At 52.6% G+C, this 16,453-nt stretch overlaps 2 protein-coding genes across 2 annotated transcripts in view; one reads left to right on the top strand and one right to left on the bottom strand.

Moving 5' to 3' along the window:
• CDH23 (cadherin related 23) overlaps positions 1-3,238 on the top strand; it is a 122,717-nt gene extending 119,479 nt beyond the window's left edge. The window contains 3 exon segments of the mRNA XM_054515590.1: positions 258-387; positions 469-591; positions 2,124-3,238. Of these exon segments, the coding sequence (XP_054371565.1) occupies positions 258-387; positions 469-591; positions 2,124-2,450 (580 nt within the window). The 3' untranslated portion in view covers positions 2,451-3,238.
• A 235-nt stretch (positions 3,239-3,473) lies between these two features.
• On the bottom strand, positions 3,474-16,083 carry LOC118688183 (prosaposin-like). Its single transcript, XM_054515600.1, has 16 exons — positions 16,023-16,083; positions 15,010-15,157; positions 11,732-11,945; positions 10,723-10,797; positions 10,512-10,637; positions 9,528-9,725; positions 8,400-8,543; positions 6,339-6,395; positions 6,109-6,117; positions 5,917-6,024; positions 5,157-5,243; positions 4,868-5,051; positions 4,628-4,797; positions 4,470-4,550; positions 4,226-4,333; positions 3,474-4,110 (listed from the first exon to the last, which is right to left on the bottom strand). Exons 1-16 carry the CDS (start codon positions 16,081-16,083, stop codon positions 4,075-4,077), a joined length of 1,806 nt encoding a protein of 601 aa, XP_054371575.1. The 3' UTR covers positions 3,474-4,074.
• Between the last annotated feature and the right edge of the window lie 370 nt (positions 16,084-16,453).

The following is a 16,453-nucleotide window of genomic DNA, read 5'->3' as shown; positions in this document are numbered from 1 at the left end:
CACGCTCTCACTCTGAGAGCTTCCTAAGCTAAAAAATATTATACTTTCTTCTGTGACTCCATCTCTGCCAATCCTGGCCAGGTTTGGGGTAAGCAGAGATACTGGGCAGGGTTGGACACACATCTGGATGCAGAACAGCCAAATTCATACGTGCACGGGGCAGGAAGAGGCAGTGCAGCCTCAGCATCAGGCTCTGCACGGGGTTAGGGATGACGCCGCTCTTTGCCTGCCCTGATGGCCGTTCCTCCCCCCGGCAGGGCCAACCCGGTGTGGCTGGACCCCTTCTGCAGGAACATGGAGCTGGCGGCGCAGGCGGAGCACGAGGACGACCTGCCGGAGAACCTGAGCGAGATCACGGACCTGTGGAACAGCCCTGCCCGCACCCACGTGAGACACAGCCCTGCTGGGACACCTCTGTCCCCTCCGTGCCACCCCCGGCAGCTGCTGAGCCGCCGTCTGTCCCCGCAGGGCACCTTCGGCAGGGAGCCCTCGGCCGCCAAGCCCGAGGATGATCGCTACCTGCGGGCTGCCATCCAGGAGTACGACAACATCGCCAAGCTGGGGCAGATCATGCGGGAGGGACCCATCAAGGTGAGTGCTGAGGGCGTCCTGCACCGAGGAGTCTTCTCTGCACCTTCCAGGTTCGCAGCGCCGGAGGGTGGCGTCGCTCCAAAAACTGCTGGGATGAGGCCAGGCTCCCTCTGAGCAAGCCACCTCCCCTGGATAATCCACAATCTCTCCCCCTCCGCCCAGGGCACGCTCCTGAAGGTGGTGCTGGATGATTACATGCGCCTGAAAAAGCTCTTTGCCCAGCGGATGGTGCATAAGGCCACCGCCAGCCAGGGGGACCGCTCCTCGGTCTCGGAGGTAGAGGGGTGTGCGTGGCTCTGGGGACATGCTTGCCGTGCCCTCTGGGATGCCGTGTGTCCTCCTGGCCCTACAGGCTCTGCTCCCTGTCTGCACCCAGTGCTGCCCCCTCACTCTCTGCTTGGTCAAAACAAGCCAGATATTGCTTTTCGACTGGTTCCCGCTGCTGTTTTTTCATTGGTTTTCCAGGATGCTGGTTCCCCACAGTGGCTCCCTGTGTTTCCTCTGATCAGCACACAGCACCTTCTCCCTCGGTCTCTCTGACCCCAGGAGAGGAGCCCTCTTTGCAGACTGGGCTCTGTCCATCAGCTCCCATTTCTGCCAAGGCTGGCCAAAGCTGTGGGGGATCATCTTCCCTTCCTTCTGCTTCTCTGGCTTTTGCCTCGAAAACACAGGGTTTTGAGGCAAAACTGTTGGGATGGAGAGTGTTGGTGCAGAAGGGCTGGTCTGGGGAGAAGAAACTCCTTCTGTGGCCTTCTACCCTTCCTGGGGGTGCAAAAGGAGGGGCAAAGAGAGCAGAGGGCAGCAGTGGGATGGGAGATGCCTTTCAGCCCTTCTGCCCTCCATCTATCCATGCCCTAATTCCCCTTTAGCCCCATCCAGCCTTCCTTCATCTTCTTTCCCTGTCTGCCTCCTGCCCCTCCAACCTCATGCAACCCCAAATTCCAACCTGGCTCCAAACTCCTCCTTGGCCACTCTGGGGGCAGCTGCAGGACACAGCACCCACCTGGGAGCCAGTGTCTGAGCTGGGGCATCTGCCCAGGGATGGAGCAGTGCCTGACCTGGGGCATCCGCCCAAGGATGGAGCAGTGCCTGAGCTGGGGCATCTGCCCAAGGATGGAGCAGTGTCTGAGCTGGGGCATCTGCCCAGGGATGGAGCAGTGCCTGAGCTGGGGCATCCGCCCAAGGATGGAGCAGTGCCTGAGCTGGGGCATCCAATCAAGGATGGAGCAGTGCCTGAGCTGGGGCATCTGCCCAGGGGTGGAGCAGTGTCTGAGCTGGGGCATCTGCCCAAGGATGGAGCAGTGCCTGAGCTGGGGCATCTGCCCAGGGATGGAGCAGTGCCTGAGCTGGGGCATCCACCCAAGGATGGAGCAGTGTCTGAGCTGGGGCATCTGCCCAAGGATGGAGAGACCCATCTGGAGGTCCTCTCCTAATGATCCATGCTCTGAGGGTGCTTCACAAGAGGAGGGCCCTTCCCTCTGGGAAGCCAGAGCTGCTCTGGTCATTCTCCCTCCTGCACGGCTCTCTTGCAGCTGATCCAGAAGGAGCTGGAGGACGAAGAGGAGGAGCGCAGCCCCAGCCAGGGCAGCCTGCGCTTCCGGCACAAGCAGCCGGTGGAGCTGAAGGGTCCGGACGGCATCCACGTTGTGCACGGCAGCACGGGCACCCTGCTCGCCTCCGACCTCAACAGCCTGCCCGAGGACGACCAGAAGGTGCTGGGCCGCTCTCTGGAGACTCTGACCGCCGACTGCGGGGGCTACAGCGACCACAACGCCCGCACCGAGTCGGCCAAGTCCACGCCCCTGCACAAGATGCGGGAGGTGATCATGGAGAGCCCTCTGGAGATCACCGAGTTATGACGAGCGCTGCTGCTGCTCCTCCAGGCAAGCCGGGGATGAAGCACAGAGCAGGGGGGCCGTGCTGGGGGCCGGGGGCAGCCCCAGAGCGGAGCTCGGCCCCCTCTTCCCCCGCAGGAGTCCGGGCTAGCCGGTGCACATCGCTCCGGCAGCCTTGGAGAGCTTGGCCCCGGCAGAGGGCTCTCAGGACCGGAATGCTTTTACTCGCCTGTCATTTATCCATGAAACCATTAAATTTTTTTTATTTTTCTTATTAAAAAAAAAAAAAAAGTTTTTTTTTCTAAAAAAAAAAAGGGAAAAGAAAAGCTGAATGAATCTGATGAGTCCAGACTGGACGGGGGGGAAGGTGCAGTGAGGATGCAGATGATGTGCTGCCACAGCATTCCCGGGCACAGGCTGGGGACAGGCAGCTGTTGTCACACCTCGACCACGAGCATGGGCAGGGCCAGGGAAGCGTGGGGAGAGACCTAATCCTTTTGGCATTAACGTCACCTTTCCAGTAAGGAAAGACCCCAAAAAATTAAAAAGAAAAAAAAAAACCCAACCCAAAGACATTCCTCCATTTTGCTGGCTTTACCAAAACTTGTTGCAATGTCGAAAAAGAGAGAGGCTAACTGGGGCTTCTGGATGTCGAGTGCTCGTGCGTGTCTTTTGTTGCCCTTTTCTTTCCCCTTCTCTCTTGCATTTGGGTTTGTTTGTTCGGGGGTTTGTTTCCAGTCGTGACCTTGTGGAGAGTTTCGGGCACGGTCTGTTACGGGACTCAGAAATACACTGTCTATGGCTTTGGGTAACCTGTCTGTCGTCCTTCCTGCCCACATCCATCAGGCCCCAAACCCCCTTTGGGAAGAGAAGACCCTCTTTTAACTCACCCCTCAATCCATCATCTGCACGAGATGCCCCCGGGTGTTGCTGCACCTTGGATTTCGGAGGAAGCATTAAATGTTCTCCCACACTCCCACTGCAGCCCCCAGCACGAGGAGGAAGGACACAACCAGCCAGGCTCACGGGAAGAGTTTATTTGTGGTGGGATGCTCCCATGCACGCCCAGGAGCAGGCACTGCAGGCATTCCCCTGACACAGCAGGGAGGGACGAGCCAGCACCCGCTGCCCTCACCCCCACGGCTGGGACAGCACAGGGCCCCCAGCAGGGATGGGGGTGTCACAGGAAATCCTGGCACTCAAACTCATTCATTTTAGGTTCACTGCTGCCAGCCAGCAGTGGGGGGCCAGCGTTTGGGCAGCAGAACCCAGCCCAGCCCACGGGGACAGATCCACGTTGCGGGATCTGGGCCGTACGAGTGGCTCGGGGTGGGATGGAGAGGTGGAGAAGGGATTGGGGATGGAGATAGAGGTGGGAATAGAGCTTGGGGATTTTGCAGTAGCCCTGAGAGATGTCAAGGCTGAATCCCTAGTGCTGAAAATATCAACGAGTCCCTTAACCTGATTTGGAAATCCAAGCCCCAGGAGTGGAAGAGGAAGCGGCCGAGGTTCCCCGCAGCCCCGCCGGCGCGGCGAGGCCAGGTGGCTCCTGCCATTGACGTCTGTGAGCATGGGCACGTCCCAGGGAAGGGAGCCAGGATCCCCAGCCACATGGCAGAGCAAGTCCAGCCAGCTGGGGAGATGGCTCCTAGTTCCACACGTGGCGCTGGCAGTGCGCGACAGCCTGGGGAGGGACGGGATGGCACTGGGATGCAGGGACTGCCAGCACGGCACCTGGGATGCAGGGACTGCCAGCACGGCACCCTGGGACACGGGGAGGGGACACAGCTGTCACTTACATTGCACTCCACCGCCGTGGCCATGTTCTTGCACCAGTACTGCGGGCCCCAGACGCAGGGGGCTGAGCCCAGGAGATCCTCCTTGCCCGAGTCGCAGGCTCTGATTTTCTGCATTGCGAAGGAAAAGGGTGGGAGGGAGAGGAAGGAAAGCCCCATGAGCAGCCTCTGACCCTCTCCTAGCCCACAGGCTGGGACAAGGGAGGCCCATCTTGGCCCGGGCTGCCCCAGGGGTGAGGACACTTACAGTGCAGACGAAGGTGGGGTCCATCATCTGCACGAAGAGCCGCACGGCTGCTGGCTCGTACTGCAACACCAGCGCCTGGCACTGGGAGGGAGAGAGGGGTGAGCCTGGCAGGGGGTCAGGGGAGGCTTTGCTGGCTTGGTCGTGCCCCCTCAGCTCACCTTGCTGGTCAGCGGCATGGGCAGCATGGCGCAGCCCTTCTCCAGCACCTCGCCCAGCTCCTCCAGCGTCTCGTTCTTGAGCAGCTCGTTGTCCAAGTAGGTGATGACGATCTGGCAGACGCTGCAGAAGGCGCCGGCGCTCACCGCCAGCTGCTCCAGGGATTCAGCCCCTGGAGGACACGGCCGTCAGCACCCAGAGGAGGGCACGTCCCCCTGCCCGGGCTCGGGGTGCCAGCTCACCGGGCCGGGTGTCCCCAAGGCGGGGGCAGCAGTGCATCAGGGCGCACACGGCCGCGGGGTCGGTGGCCTCCAGCAGCATGGTCACCACGGCCTTGCCGTAGGAGTTGACGAAGTCCTTGCACTGCCCGATGACGCCGTGGGGCAGCATGTAGCACACCTTCTCCATGTCGTTCACCAGCTGCTCCTGCCGGCACAAGGCACAACAGGGGAAGCTCCTCGCTGCCCCTCGGCCCCCTGTGCCAGCCCCCAGTGCCAGCCCCCAGTGCCAGCCCCCAGCGGTGGGGCTCACCTCTGTCACGTTGTTCTCCAGCAGGCTCTCCACTGTCTTCACGGTGAACTGGCACACGTCACACAGCGGAGTGCTCCCCACCCTGTCCTGTGGGGACAAGGGGGTGGGATGCATGCTGAGCCCCCCCAGTGCCACAGACATGTGTCTGAGAAAGCCTTTCCTTAGGATTTTTTCTCCTGAGAAGCTGAGAGGCCTCAGGAACAAAATGCAGGCAATGATTATCTGCTGCTGTGGAATGCAACAGGTGCATCTGGGATTGGTCTCATGTGGTTTTTTCTAATTAATGGCCAATCACAGTCCAACTGTCCGGACTGTCTCGGCCAGTCACAAGGCTTTGTTATTCAATCTTTTTCTATTCTTAGCTAGCCTTGTGATGAAATCCTTTCTTCTATTCTTTTAGTATAGTTTTAATAAAATTTATATCATAAAATAATATATATCATAAAATAATAAATCAAGCCATGGAGTCAACATTCTCATCTCTTCCCTCATCCTAAGACCCCTGTGAATACCATCACACCCCAGAGCCACCCTCATCCTGTTCCACCATCACCCCCAAGTAAGGCATCCCCCAAGAAGGGCATCCTCCAAGTAAGGCATCCCCCATGTAAGGCATTCCCCAAGTAAGGCATTCCCCAAGTAAGGCATTCCCCACCTCAGATAAATGATGCTTGAGGGAATAAAATACAAAATGAGGCTCTCCCTTTTACAGTGTTTGGATTTCAAGGAGCACAGCAGAATTGAGGGGGTCCCCACTCACCCCCAGCATGCTCAGGACCTGCATCACCCTCTCTGTGAGCAGCGTGTGGAGGGGCAGTGCCGAGTTGGAGGCGCAGAGTCCCAGCTGGCCACACAGCTCCGATGGGTCCTGGGGAGAGAGACACCCCAAATCAGGAGGGCTTTGGCCCCTGGGAGGGGAATTTCAGCACATCAGGGCATGGATCTCACTTACCTCAGCCTGCTACCGGTGGAGGGGTCAGAAAATGGCAAGAAAAAATGAAAAGAAAATGTAATTTCAGCAGTTGCGCAAAGCAGAGAGGAGGGGAAAAACAAGTTAATATTTTGTAGGAATATTAGGGGGTGAGTTTAACAAAATAAAAGGATCATTTGCTGCTGATGGTCACTGGGTACCAGGTGGCACCCAGAGACCCCAGGCACTCCGGGGTGCCCTCAGCCTCTTACCAGGTAGTGCAGGAGCTGGGAGGCCGTGTCCGTGTACTCGGCCAGGGAGCGCTGGCACTGCGGGAGGGAGGCACAGCGTCAGTGCCCAGGCAGCGCCAGGCATGGGCTGGCACCCAGGGGAGAGGGCAAAACATCCCTGGGAGTGCCAGGGCCAGGCTGGGCACTGCTACCAGTAGGTCGGATGTGACATACACACGGGATTAGCGTCCAAGGAAAAAAAAAGGTTTTTATTCTGCATATTCTTTACATATTATTAATGAAGTTTATATAATCATAATACATAAACTTTCTATATTTTATATATATATTTATATGTATTTTATATAAATAAGAATAATCTTATATATATAAGAATATTATATATATAAGAATATAAATTTTTTAGGTATTCTTAATAAAGTGTGATTTTAAGTTATTAACTGTATTAACTATATATAACTACATATATATATTTATATAAATATAGTTATATAACATGCAGAATAAATTTTTTTTCTTTTTTTCCAAGAAGAAAGTTTTTTATTTTGCATGTTCTTTATATATTCTTAATAAAGTTTATATATTCTTAATATATAAACTTTATCTATTTCTATAAATACAAAAATATTTTTATATATATATTCTTACATATAAGAATATTCTTATATATATAAAAGAATATTATATATATATGAGAATATATATTCTTAATAAAGAATACCTATATATATTTATAAAGAATATATATAAAGAATATATATATTTATATTTTTATATTTTTTATATATTCTTAATAAAATGTGATTTTAAGTTATTAACTGTATTAAATGTATATAAATACATATATATAACATGCAGAATAAAAACATTTTTTTTCCAAGAAGAAAAGTTTATTATTCTGCATATGCTTTATATATTCTTAATAAAGTTTATATAGTCTTAATGTACAAATTTTTTATATTTATATACATAAAAATATATTTATATATTGTATATATATTCTTATATATATAAGAATATTCTTCTATATATATAAGAATATTCTTCTATATATATAAGAATATTATATATATAAGAATATATATTCTTTAGATCTTCTTAATAAAGTGTGATTTTATTAACTGTATTAACTATATATAGCTATATATATAGGACATGCAGAATAAAATCTTTTTTTTTCCAAGAAAAAAAAAGTTTTTTATTCTGCATGTTCCTTATATAATCTTACTAAAGTTTATATATTCTTAATATATAAACTTTATATATTTTATATATAAAATATATTAAAATATATATATATAATATATATTAAATATATTTTAATATTTCATATATAATTTTATATATAAGAATATTCTTATATATGTAAGAATATTATACATAAAATAATATATATTCTTTAGATATTCTTAATAAAGATTATATATTCCTAATATATAAATTTTATATATATTTTTATATATTCTTATATATATAAGAATATTCTTTTATATATAAGAATAGTATATATAAGAATATATATTCTTTATATATTCTTAATTAAGCATGATTTTAAGTTATTAACTGTATTAACTATATATATAAATACATATATATATAACATGCAGAATAAAAAACTTTTATTTTCCAAGAAGAAAAATGTTTTTATTCTGTGTGTTCTCCAGCTTATATACTCTTAACAAAGCATGATCTTCAGTCATTAACTACATCACAATAACTTAGTATATTCATTGGTGCAAAGCAATCAGTGTCAATATAATTGGTAAAAGTTTTACAGAAATTTAATAAGGCACATATGCACATCTACTTATGCACGTAGTCTGGCTTATAAAAATTTTCATGCATCTTTTCTAAACTGTTGCCATGCTGACGGCCTTGTCTTCTTCCTTGCTATGTACACTTGAAAATTATCATTGTTATTTCTTCTATTAACTCAGCTTTGCTCGCAGCCCAGCTGCCAAGCCCCTCCACAGGACAGGGCTTGGAGCAGCCTGGGAGTGTGGGAGGTGCCCCTGCCCATGCTGGGCTGTCCCTGCCCATGGAGCCCCTCCCAGCCCAACCCCGGTGTGGCTCCCTGCTCACCTGCCGTGCCAGGGGGGGTGGCAGGGTCAGGCAGACCCTCTTGGCGTGTGCCACCAGCGCCCAGCTGAAGGCAGAGTTGGTCCCCAGCGCCTCCTGCACGGCCCTCGCCAGCTGCAGGCAGTCCCCACACACCTCCTCCATCTCCTGCAGGGTGACAAGCACAGGGACACCTTGGTACCCTCCAGGAATGTGCCCCTTGTTGATGGAGTGACAAAACTCTCCCTTGTCCCCTCAAAAAGGAAATAAGCCCAGAAGTTTCTCTCCTCAATCAGGTAAAAAGCCACCTCATAGGACCTGGGGGGCTTCACCTCAAACTTAAGGAGAGCCAATTGGACAGGAGCCAAAAAATCCCACCTGGGAAATTCACTACAAAAAGAAGAGAACAAAGAAACCAATCACTTTTGTGAGGTGTTTTACCAGGAGTAAGAACGTCCTGCACCTGGCTCGGTTTTTCTCTCTAAGGAGTTTGTTATTTTGCCTTTTATTAAAACCTTTTTGTTTCCAGAAAGGTTTTAATAAAAGGCAAAATAACAAACTCCTTACAGAGAAAATTCTGCCACAGAAGCCACCCTGCTGATTTTCTGCCTCCAAAGGTAGCTGAGCTCTCCTGGGTTTGAAATAGATCTCCAAGAGCTTTTGAGACCTGGCTTGAGGAGGAAACTATTACTGTACCCCACGAAATAAAACAAATCCCCCCACCCCCAACCTGCATTTGCAGGGCTGGGATTTAATCACTGGCTGCAATTTCGGGCAGCACTCTGACCAGCATCTCTCATTTCCCTCCTGCATCCTGAAATATCCCCCAAACTGACAACACTGCCAGCCAGATGTAATTTCAGCTCTGCAGAAATTCTGGGGGCTTTCTCTAATTGTTGTTAAGTAGGTGATACTTTTAAGGGGATTCTCACCCCTGAGCAGCATTAGGATGCTGGCACGGATTGTCCAGAGAAGCTGTGGCTTCACCATTCCTGGAGGTGTCCAAGGCCATCTTGGATGGGGCTTGGAGCAGCCTGGACACGTTCCCTGCCCATAGCAGGGGTTTGGAATGAGGTGATCTGTAAGGACCCTTCCCACCCAAACCATTCCATGGTCCCATGACCAGCACCACCCCTGCCTGTGCCACGGTACCTGGGCCTCGCCGTGAGGCAGATCCTGGGGATGGAGCAGGAGGGGCACGTTGGCCATGAAGGGGGCAATGAGGTCAGCAAAGTCCTGGCTGGGGCCTGTGGCAGCTGCTGGTGGCTCCTGGTACTTTGGGGTCCCCGTGGTGGCTCTGTCCAGGCGCTGGCACAGCCTGATGGTCCCACACACCACCTTGGGTTCCGACTGGGGGAGCAGAGGGGTGGGGTGGGGCTTGAGGCTGCACCTCCTCCATCACACCCAGTCCGCCACCCACCCCCACCCTGGGTCATTTCCTGTGGGAATCCACAAAATCAGAGGGTTTTGGGAAAGCTGCAAAAGGCAGGCCCCAGAGACAGCAGAACTGTGATTAGAGCCAAGCAGCAGCCATGAGATTGGTCAGCAGAAAAATTATTTAAAAAGTAGAAAAGCAAGGGCAAATAGAACAATGGTCTGTGTATTAACACTTGTCTAGAATAACTCTCTAAGCTACAGAAAAGTTTATCTAGCAAGATATTAGGAAGTTTGAAGCTTAATAATGGAGCTCTGAGCATTGTGTTTTAAGGCTTACAGGCAGGTATTGTATTTGAAATGAGCAAGCATTGTTTAACCAAAGGTACTTGTGCTTACAGTAGTTGGATAGAACTACTGTCAATGTGCTTTTGCTTTGTGTGATTGGTCAAAAAACTTATAAAGTAAGTTGTAACATTAAGTTCTTGGTCTGCTGCCTGGGATGTGAGCTGCTGGCATCTTCCCATTGTCATAACCATGGAATGAGACTGATGCTGGAAAATCAAACAGCTCAAGGCACGTTCCACAGCAGCCCCATCCCATTGGTGAGTTGTACATACACCCCCGACCAGCGATAATTTCCCTCTCCATCTCGTCCTTCAGATGGTTTGCCCCAGGCTCCAGGAGCATCCTTTGCTCTGCAAGCCCCCAGGACATCCCAAGCTGTGGGAAAACCCAAACCTGGGGCTCCCCCTTCCTCACCAGCACTTGCTTGCCCAGCTGGACAAGGACGAGGATGCCGGTGTCCACCATCCTCTTGCACTTGACAGACCAGTCTTGGAAGGGCAGGTACTGGCATCTCTTATCCAAGAACAGCCTCAGCTTCTCCTGGGTGACAGAGAGAGAGGTCAGGGCCTCAGTGTGGTTGGAAGGGAGGAGCGCCAGCCCCACTCCCCTTCCCACTGAGACCCACCTCGGTGCGGTTGTCCTGCAGGATCTTGCCCACCACAGAGACTGCCACCTGGCACAGGTGACAGGGGATCCCCTTCTGCTGAGAGAGAGGGGACATATCAGGATGCTGTCACAGCGCCCAGACCCTCTTCAGATCCCAATCTTCCACCCCAAAACCACCCCGGGGCACCCATTGGCTTCTGCCATTTGCTCTGCTTTGCTCTGTGCTCTGTAGCCACATTTCTCTTCACAGAGAAAAGCAAGGCACAATTCTTCCCAAGAACATTTCTGGGTTTCACATTCTCTGAACATCAGAGGAAGGGAAAACACAATTCTTATCATTTGCTGTGCCCATGTTTGTGCCAAAGTAGAATGCAATTTGGAGATTGTTTACCCAAAGTCATGGTGTCAGGGCCAAGTGTGTGCGTGTGTGTCAGGACTGTCGGGTGACAGTCACAAGATTCAGAGCAGTGTGTGCAAGGTTGAGTGCTTAACAGATTCAGTTTTAGATGTATAGAATAATATAGTATAATGAAATAATTAATGTATAGAATAGTGTAGTATAGAATAATATAGTATAATAAAATGTAGATATATAGAATAATATAGTATAATAAAGTAATTAATCAGCCTTCTGCTATCCATGGAGTCAGATGCATCATTCTCTACCCTGGTCAGGGCCATCACAGCACTGCTATAGACACAGATGCTGGGGTGGGCAGGCTGGGATTCTCTTTCCATCTCCATGTTTGGGGCAGACGGGCACCTCTCCCGCAGCCCCCCGTGTTCCCTGCTCCCAGTGCCTGGTCCCACACATCCCCTGATCCCAGTGCCCAGTCCCACACATCCCCTGTTCCCAGCCCCGGTCCCACACATCCCCCGTTCCCAGCCCAGTTACCCCTAGTGCCCGGTCCCACACATCCCTCATTCCCAGCCCAGTTACCCCCAGCCCCAATCCCACACATCCCCTGTTCCCAGCCCGGTTACCCTCAGCCCCGGTCCCACACATGCCCCGTTCCCAGCCCGGTTACCCCCAGTGCCCGGTCCCACACATCCCCCGTTCCCAGCCCGGTTACCCCCAGCCCCGGTCCCACACATGCCCCGTTCCCAGCCCGGTTACCCCCAGTGCCCGGTCCCACGCCGTGAGCCGGCAGAGCTCCAGCGCCCCGCACTTGGCCGCGGTGGCCGCATCCCGGCACCAGTGCTCCGGCCGCTCGCTGCACTCGTGGAGGGGGCTGGCCCCGGCTGTGGGCGGGGAGAGGACACTGTCAGCCCTCAAGGCACCCCAAACGAGTGATGCTCCTCACCCTCCTGCTGTTATTCCTCCTAAATCCCAAAGTCGTGGAGGGGGGTGGGGGTGTTTCATTTATAAATGATTTTTTAAGGTCGGTTGTGCCAGTGCTGAAAATTGCAATGCAAGATGTTTTCCATTCCCATCTGTATGGCAGATTACCTTTGTCAAGTGGGCAGTTTGCCTGATCTCTCTCTTTGAGTGACCACATTCACACCTCCCTCAGGAGTGGACATCTGCTGATAACAGCTATTGAATGTCCCTGCATGACTGATAAGAACTGTAACATCCCACTGGGAGATGCTCTGCCCAGAGGGAGGAGCCAAGCATTGCTACCCAGATATAATCCAGAGGTTTTGAGACACCAGCACGGCTTTCTCCACGGGATTCCCCAGAGGAACAGCAGCTGTCTCTTCTTTGTCGCAGGCATCTTTTCACTAAAAATCCTTTCTTTAGGATTTTTCCTTCTGAGAAGCTGAGAGGCCTCAGAGACAGAATGTAAGCAATGGTTATCTGCTGCTGTGGAATGCAACAGGTGCACCTGTGATTGGCCCGTCTTGGATGTTTATAATTAATGGCCAATCAAGGACCGAGCTATCTCGGACAGAATCCAAGAGAGCTGCCTTTGTTATCATTCTTTTCTTGTCTATTCTTAGCTTAGCAAGCTTCTGAGGAAACCTTGTCCATCTTTTTCTTTTTAGTATAGGTATAATGTAATATATATATATCATAAAATAATAAATCAAGCCTTCTGATCATGGAGTCAACATTCTCGTCTCTTCCTTCATCCAAGAACCCCTGTGAACACGGTCACACTTCTTCCACTGGATCTTCAGAGGCAGAATCCATCCTTCTCTACAGGACCCCCCTTGCTCCAACAGAACCACCCCTGACACTGCAGGAGGGCTGCAGCCACAATTCCAATGGGACTGCTGCCAACACCCTGACCCACAGGGTGTCAGGCTGGGTTCTGACTCTGGCAGTGTTGTTCTAGTGCACTGCATTGTTTATTTTATCCTTTTTTTTTCCTTCCCTATTAAAGAACTGTTATTTCCTGCTCCCATATTTTTGCCTGAGAGCCCCTTAATTTAAAATTCATAGCAATTCAGAGGGGTGGGGAGGGTTTACATTCTCCATTTCAGGGGAGGCTCCTGCCTTCCTTAGCAGACTCCTGGCTTTCCAAACCAAGACAGCCAGGCTGCCAGCTTTTCCAATGGGATGTCTGTCACAGGGTCAGCAGCAAAGGGAATTTGGGGCTCATCCTCAGCCTCTCAGCACCCTCTGACACGCTGCGGAGGCGGCCGCTGATAAAAGCAGCAATAAATCTTGCAAAACGGGCAAACCCAGGGCGCCGGCGCTCAGCCCCGCACGGCAGCCGGATAATCGCGCCACGGCTCCCGGCAACGATTGAGCAACCCCACTTTTGGTGGGGTTCTTTTGGTTTGATTTCTTCCCCACGACAGCATTTTCTGCTGGCTGTAAATGCCCGGCCTGGCCCGCCCCGGCAGCGCGGTGGCGTGGCGCAAGAGCAGCGCTCTAATTGTCACCTCGGTGTGTCAGGACTCATCCTGGATGGGGCGAGTGTTTGCTCGCACCGGGAACTGTGCCCACCCAGGATGCGGCTGGGGAGGAGGCGGCGAGAAGGCACAAGCCAAGCCCTTCGCTGCCTTGCTTTGGCCAGGAGCTGCTCCGGGAATCTGAGGGCAGAGGGACAGACAGACAGACCCTGCTGCAGAGCTTTAAGCAAAGCACAAGCCTCCTCGCTCCGAGCATTCGCATCCAGCTTTTAGCCCCCAGCCCTGTCTGTGATTTTGCAGAGCAGGAATAAAGCCAAAGGCAGAAACTGCTTTTTCTACCCGACCCTGCTCTTATCAGGTTTCTCCCCAAAAGCCGCTTTTCCTGCATGCCGGATTTTGGCAACGCCTCCAGCTCATCCATGAAACAGGAGCGTGAGGTGCCCAGGGCCACCCTGCAAAGTCCCGAGCGCTGTGGTTGTGGCGAGAGGGGTCCAAGCCCCCCACACCATCCCAGCCTGCCTCAGAAGCGCTGCCGGGTGCCGGGAGCTGTTTCAGCCCCGATTTCCCCATCGGGCTGCCATTGGGGCAGGCGGGCCCCGGGGCAGGGCGAGTCCCCCCGGGTTCCCAGGCTTCCCACACACCCGTGCCACGCTCGCCCCATCAGCTCAGAGGGATATATTTATGTTTTTCAACCCCGGCCCCAGCATCAGGGCAAACAGGAATGGCAAGTCAGCGGAGGCATTAAGGGGCAGCACCAAAACCAAGGAGGCGGGAGACACAACAAGCCCACAGGTTTTTTTCTGAGCTGGTCCTCCCGCAGCATCTCTCACGGAGCTGTGTTGGAGCCCGGACCCCACGGTGGAGTCGGGAGGATCTAAAAGACGCGGGGGATTTTGTTTCCTGACTCGCAGAGATCCTCAGCTCAGCACTTACTGCTCACCCTGCTCAAGCTGAAGGTCAAGCAGCAATTTCTGGGCCAGAAAGCAATTAGGACTAATCATAACACCCAGCAGCTGAGAGCAGGGGGAGCTTCCCCAGGTGGAAAGCACTGCCACGGGGCAAGCAACTGGGGCAGCTGGTGTCCCGTGAGCTCTCCTACACGTCCCAAAGCCCTGCTGGAGCCACCTCGTGCTGCCAGGCACACAGGCAGCAGCGTTATTAAATGATGCCATTTTGGGCAAAGGAGCAAGGCAGCGATGCTCCCGTGCCGCGGCAGTTCCAGGCCAGCCGCAAGTGCCCTATTGCTGCCTGCCAGGCCCTGGGGGATGGGGTGGGCTATGCTCAGGGGGGATGCAGCAGCGAGCTCCAGCTGTGGCAGGGCTGTGCTGGCATTCCTCGGAGCCCCGGAGCACCCCGGCCGAGCCGGCAGAGCCTGGCGAGCCGGTTGTGATGTAAACGCCGGGGGTGGGTGGCAGCGTGGGCCCCAGCGCCCCAATTCCCGGCCTGGCGCACGCCCCTGTTGCACCAAGAACCATAAATACACTTTTCCCAGCTCCCAAACCCTTCTTTCTCGCCGAGGCTCGCAGGGTCCCGGTGCCGCGGCATCCCCCGGGCCGTGCGGCCGGGCCCCGCCGGCTGCCGGGCGGGCGGCACCGCAGGGCTCGGACGTGCCGAGCACAGGTGAACATTCCTGCTCTGCCTGTTGCCGGCTGGAACACCCAGACACGTCCCCCCCAGGCCGGCTCATGTGTGTGCACCCACAAAACCTGGGCACGTCACAGCACAGGGGCCAAGCCTGGGCTAATTGGGGTGCGAGGGGGTTTGCTTGCAACAGCAGAGCTCATCGAATTCCGGGGGAGATTTCCCCAGGAAGCAGCGATCTGCCCCCAAGCAAGGAGCAGGGGTTGGGAGCAGGCCTTCCTTCCCCAGCTTGGTTCCTGGGGATGGGCAGGGGATGAATGACTAAGGGCAGCAGCAGAGGTTTGCCTGCAGGAGGATTCACTCACAGATACCCAAGTGCCGACGCTGGGAGGGCTCCTGAGGTGAGTAGAGAGTATCACCCCATCACCCTTCCCAGAGCTCAGCAAGCCAACAACCTCTGTTGCCATCTGCCAGCAGAGCCAGCTTCCTGCCTCCTGCATCTCCTGGGAGGACCCTCAGGACAAGGACAGCTCCATGGTCACACTGTTGTGACAACCAAGTGGCTTCTCCAGCTCAGAGCAGCAGCCAGGCCCCAAACTAAGGGCAGGAGAGAGAGCAGCCCCTCTCCCCCACTCTGTCACAGCTTCCCTCCTTCCATGCCCCAGCACACCACCAGCTGTGCCTGAATCCCAGAGAAGGGAGGGAACAAACCCCCTTTACCCTGTGATCACTTTCAAAGACCAAAGTTCCAACTCTGACCTCCAGGTGGGCAGCACAGACAGCGGTGCCACCTTCCCCAGCTCTCCTCTGCCCAACTCCAACACCAGAGGAAGCACAATATGGAGCTTAGACACCAAAGCTGGGAAGAGTTTTGGGATTCAGCAGGGTTTTCTGGGCTGTCCACATCCTACCTACCTCCAGGCCTGGCCTTACCTTGGTAGGAGCCCAGGCACACAGAAATGATCAGCACCAAGCCACTCCATTTGCTCTCCATGCCGTTCCTAAGAGTCCTCAGTGGCTGGTTCCTCTCCTATGCTGCTCCCAGACTGAGGAATCTTGGATGGGCTGGGAGAAGCAGTGAGAATCCACACCTACGCAGGGCAATTACCACACCCCTCACTTTATGCCTTGATTATAAAATCATCACCAGGGAGGGAGGAAGGGAGGGACCAGAGGCAGGCAGGTACTCCCAGGAGGTCAGAAGCAGCTGCTCAACACTAACCTGGCTGCAGAGGGTGGGCACACATGGGGAGAACTGCCCCAGAGCCACGTGACAGCACCTTTGAATGACATTTTTATATTTTCTTTCTCTGCCTTTGAATGACATTTTTACATTTTATTTGGAAGCGAGCAGGGAATGAGGA

Source organism: Molothrus ater, chromosome 8, assembly GCF_012460135.2.
Source record: "Molothrus ater isolate BHLD 08-10-18 breed brown headed cowbird chromosome 8, BPBGC_Mater_1.1, whole genome shotgun sequence".
NCBI classification, from domain to species: Eukaryota; Metazoa; Chordata; class Aves; order Passeriformes; family Icteridae; genus Molothrus; species Molothrus ater.
This window is presented reverse-complemented; position numbering and strand designations above follow the sequence as displayed.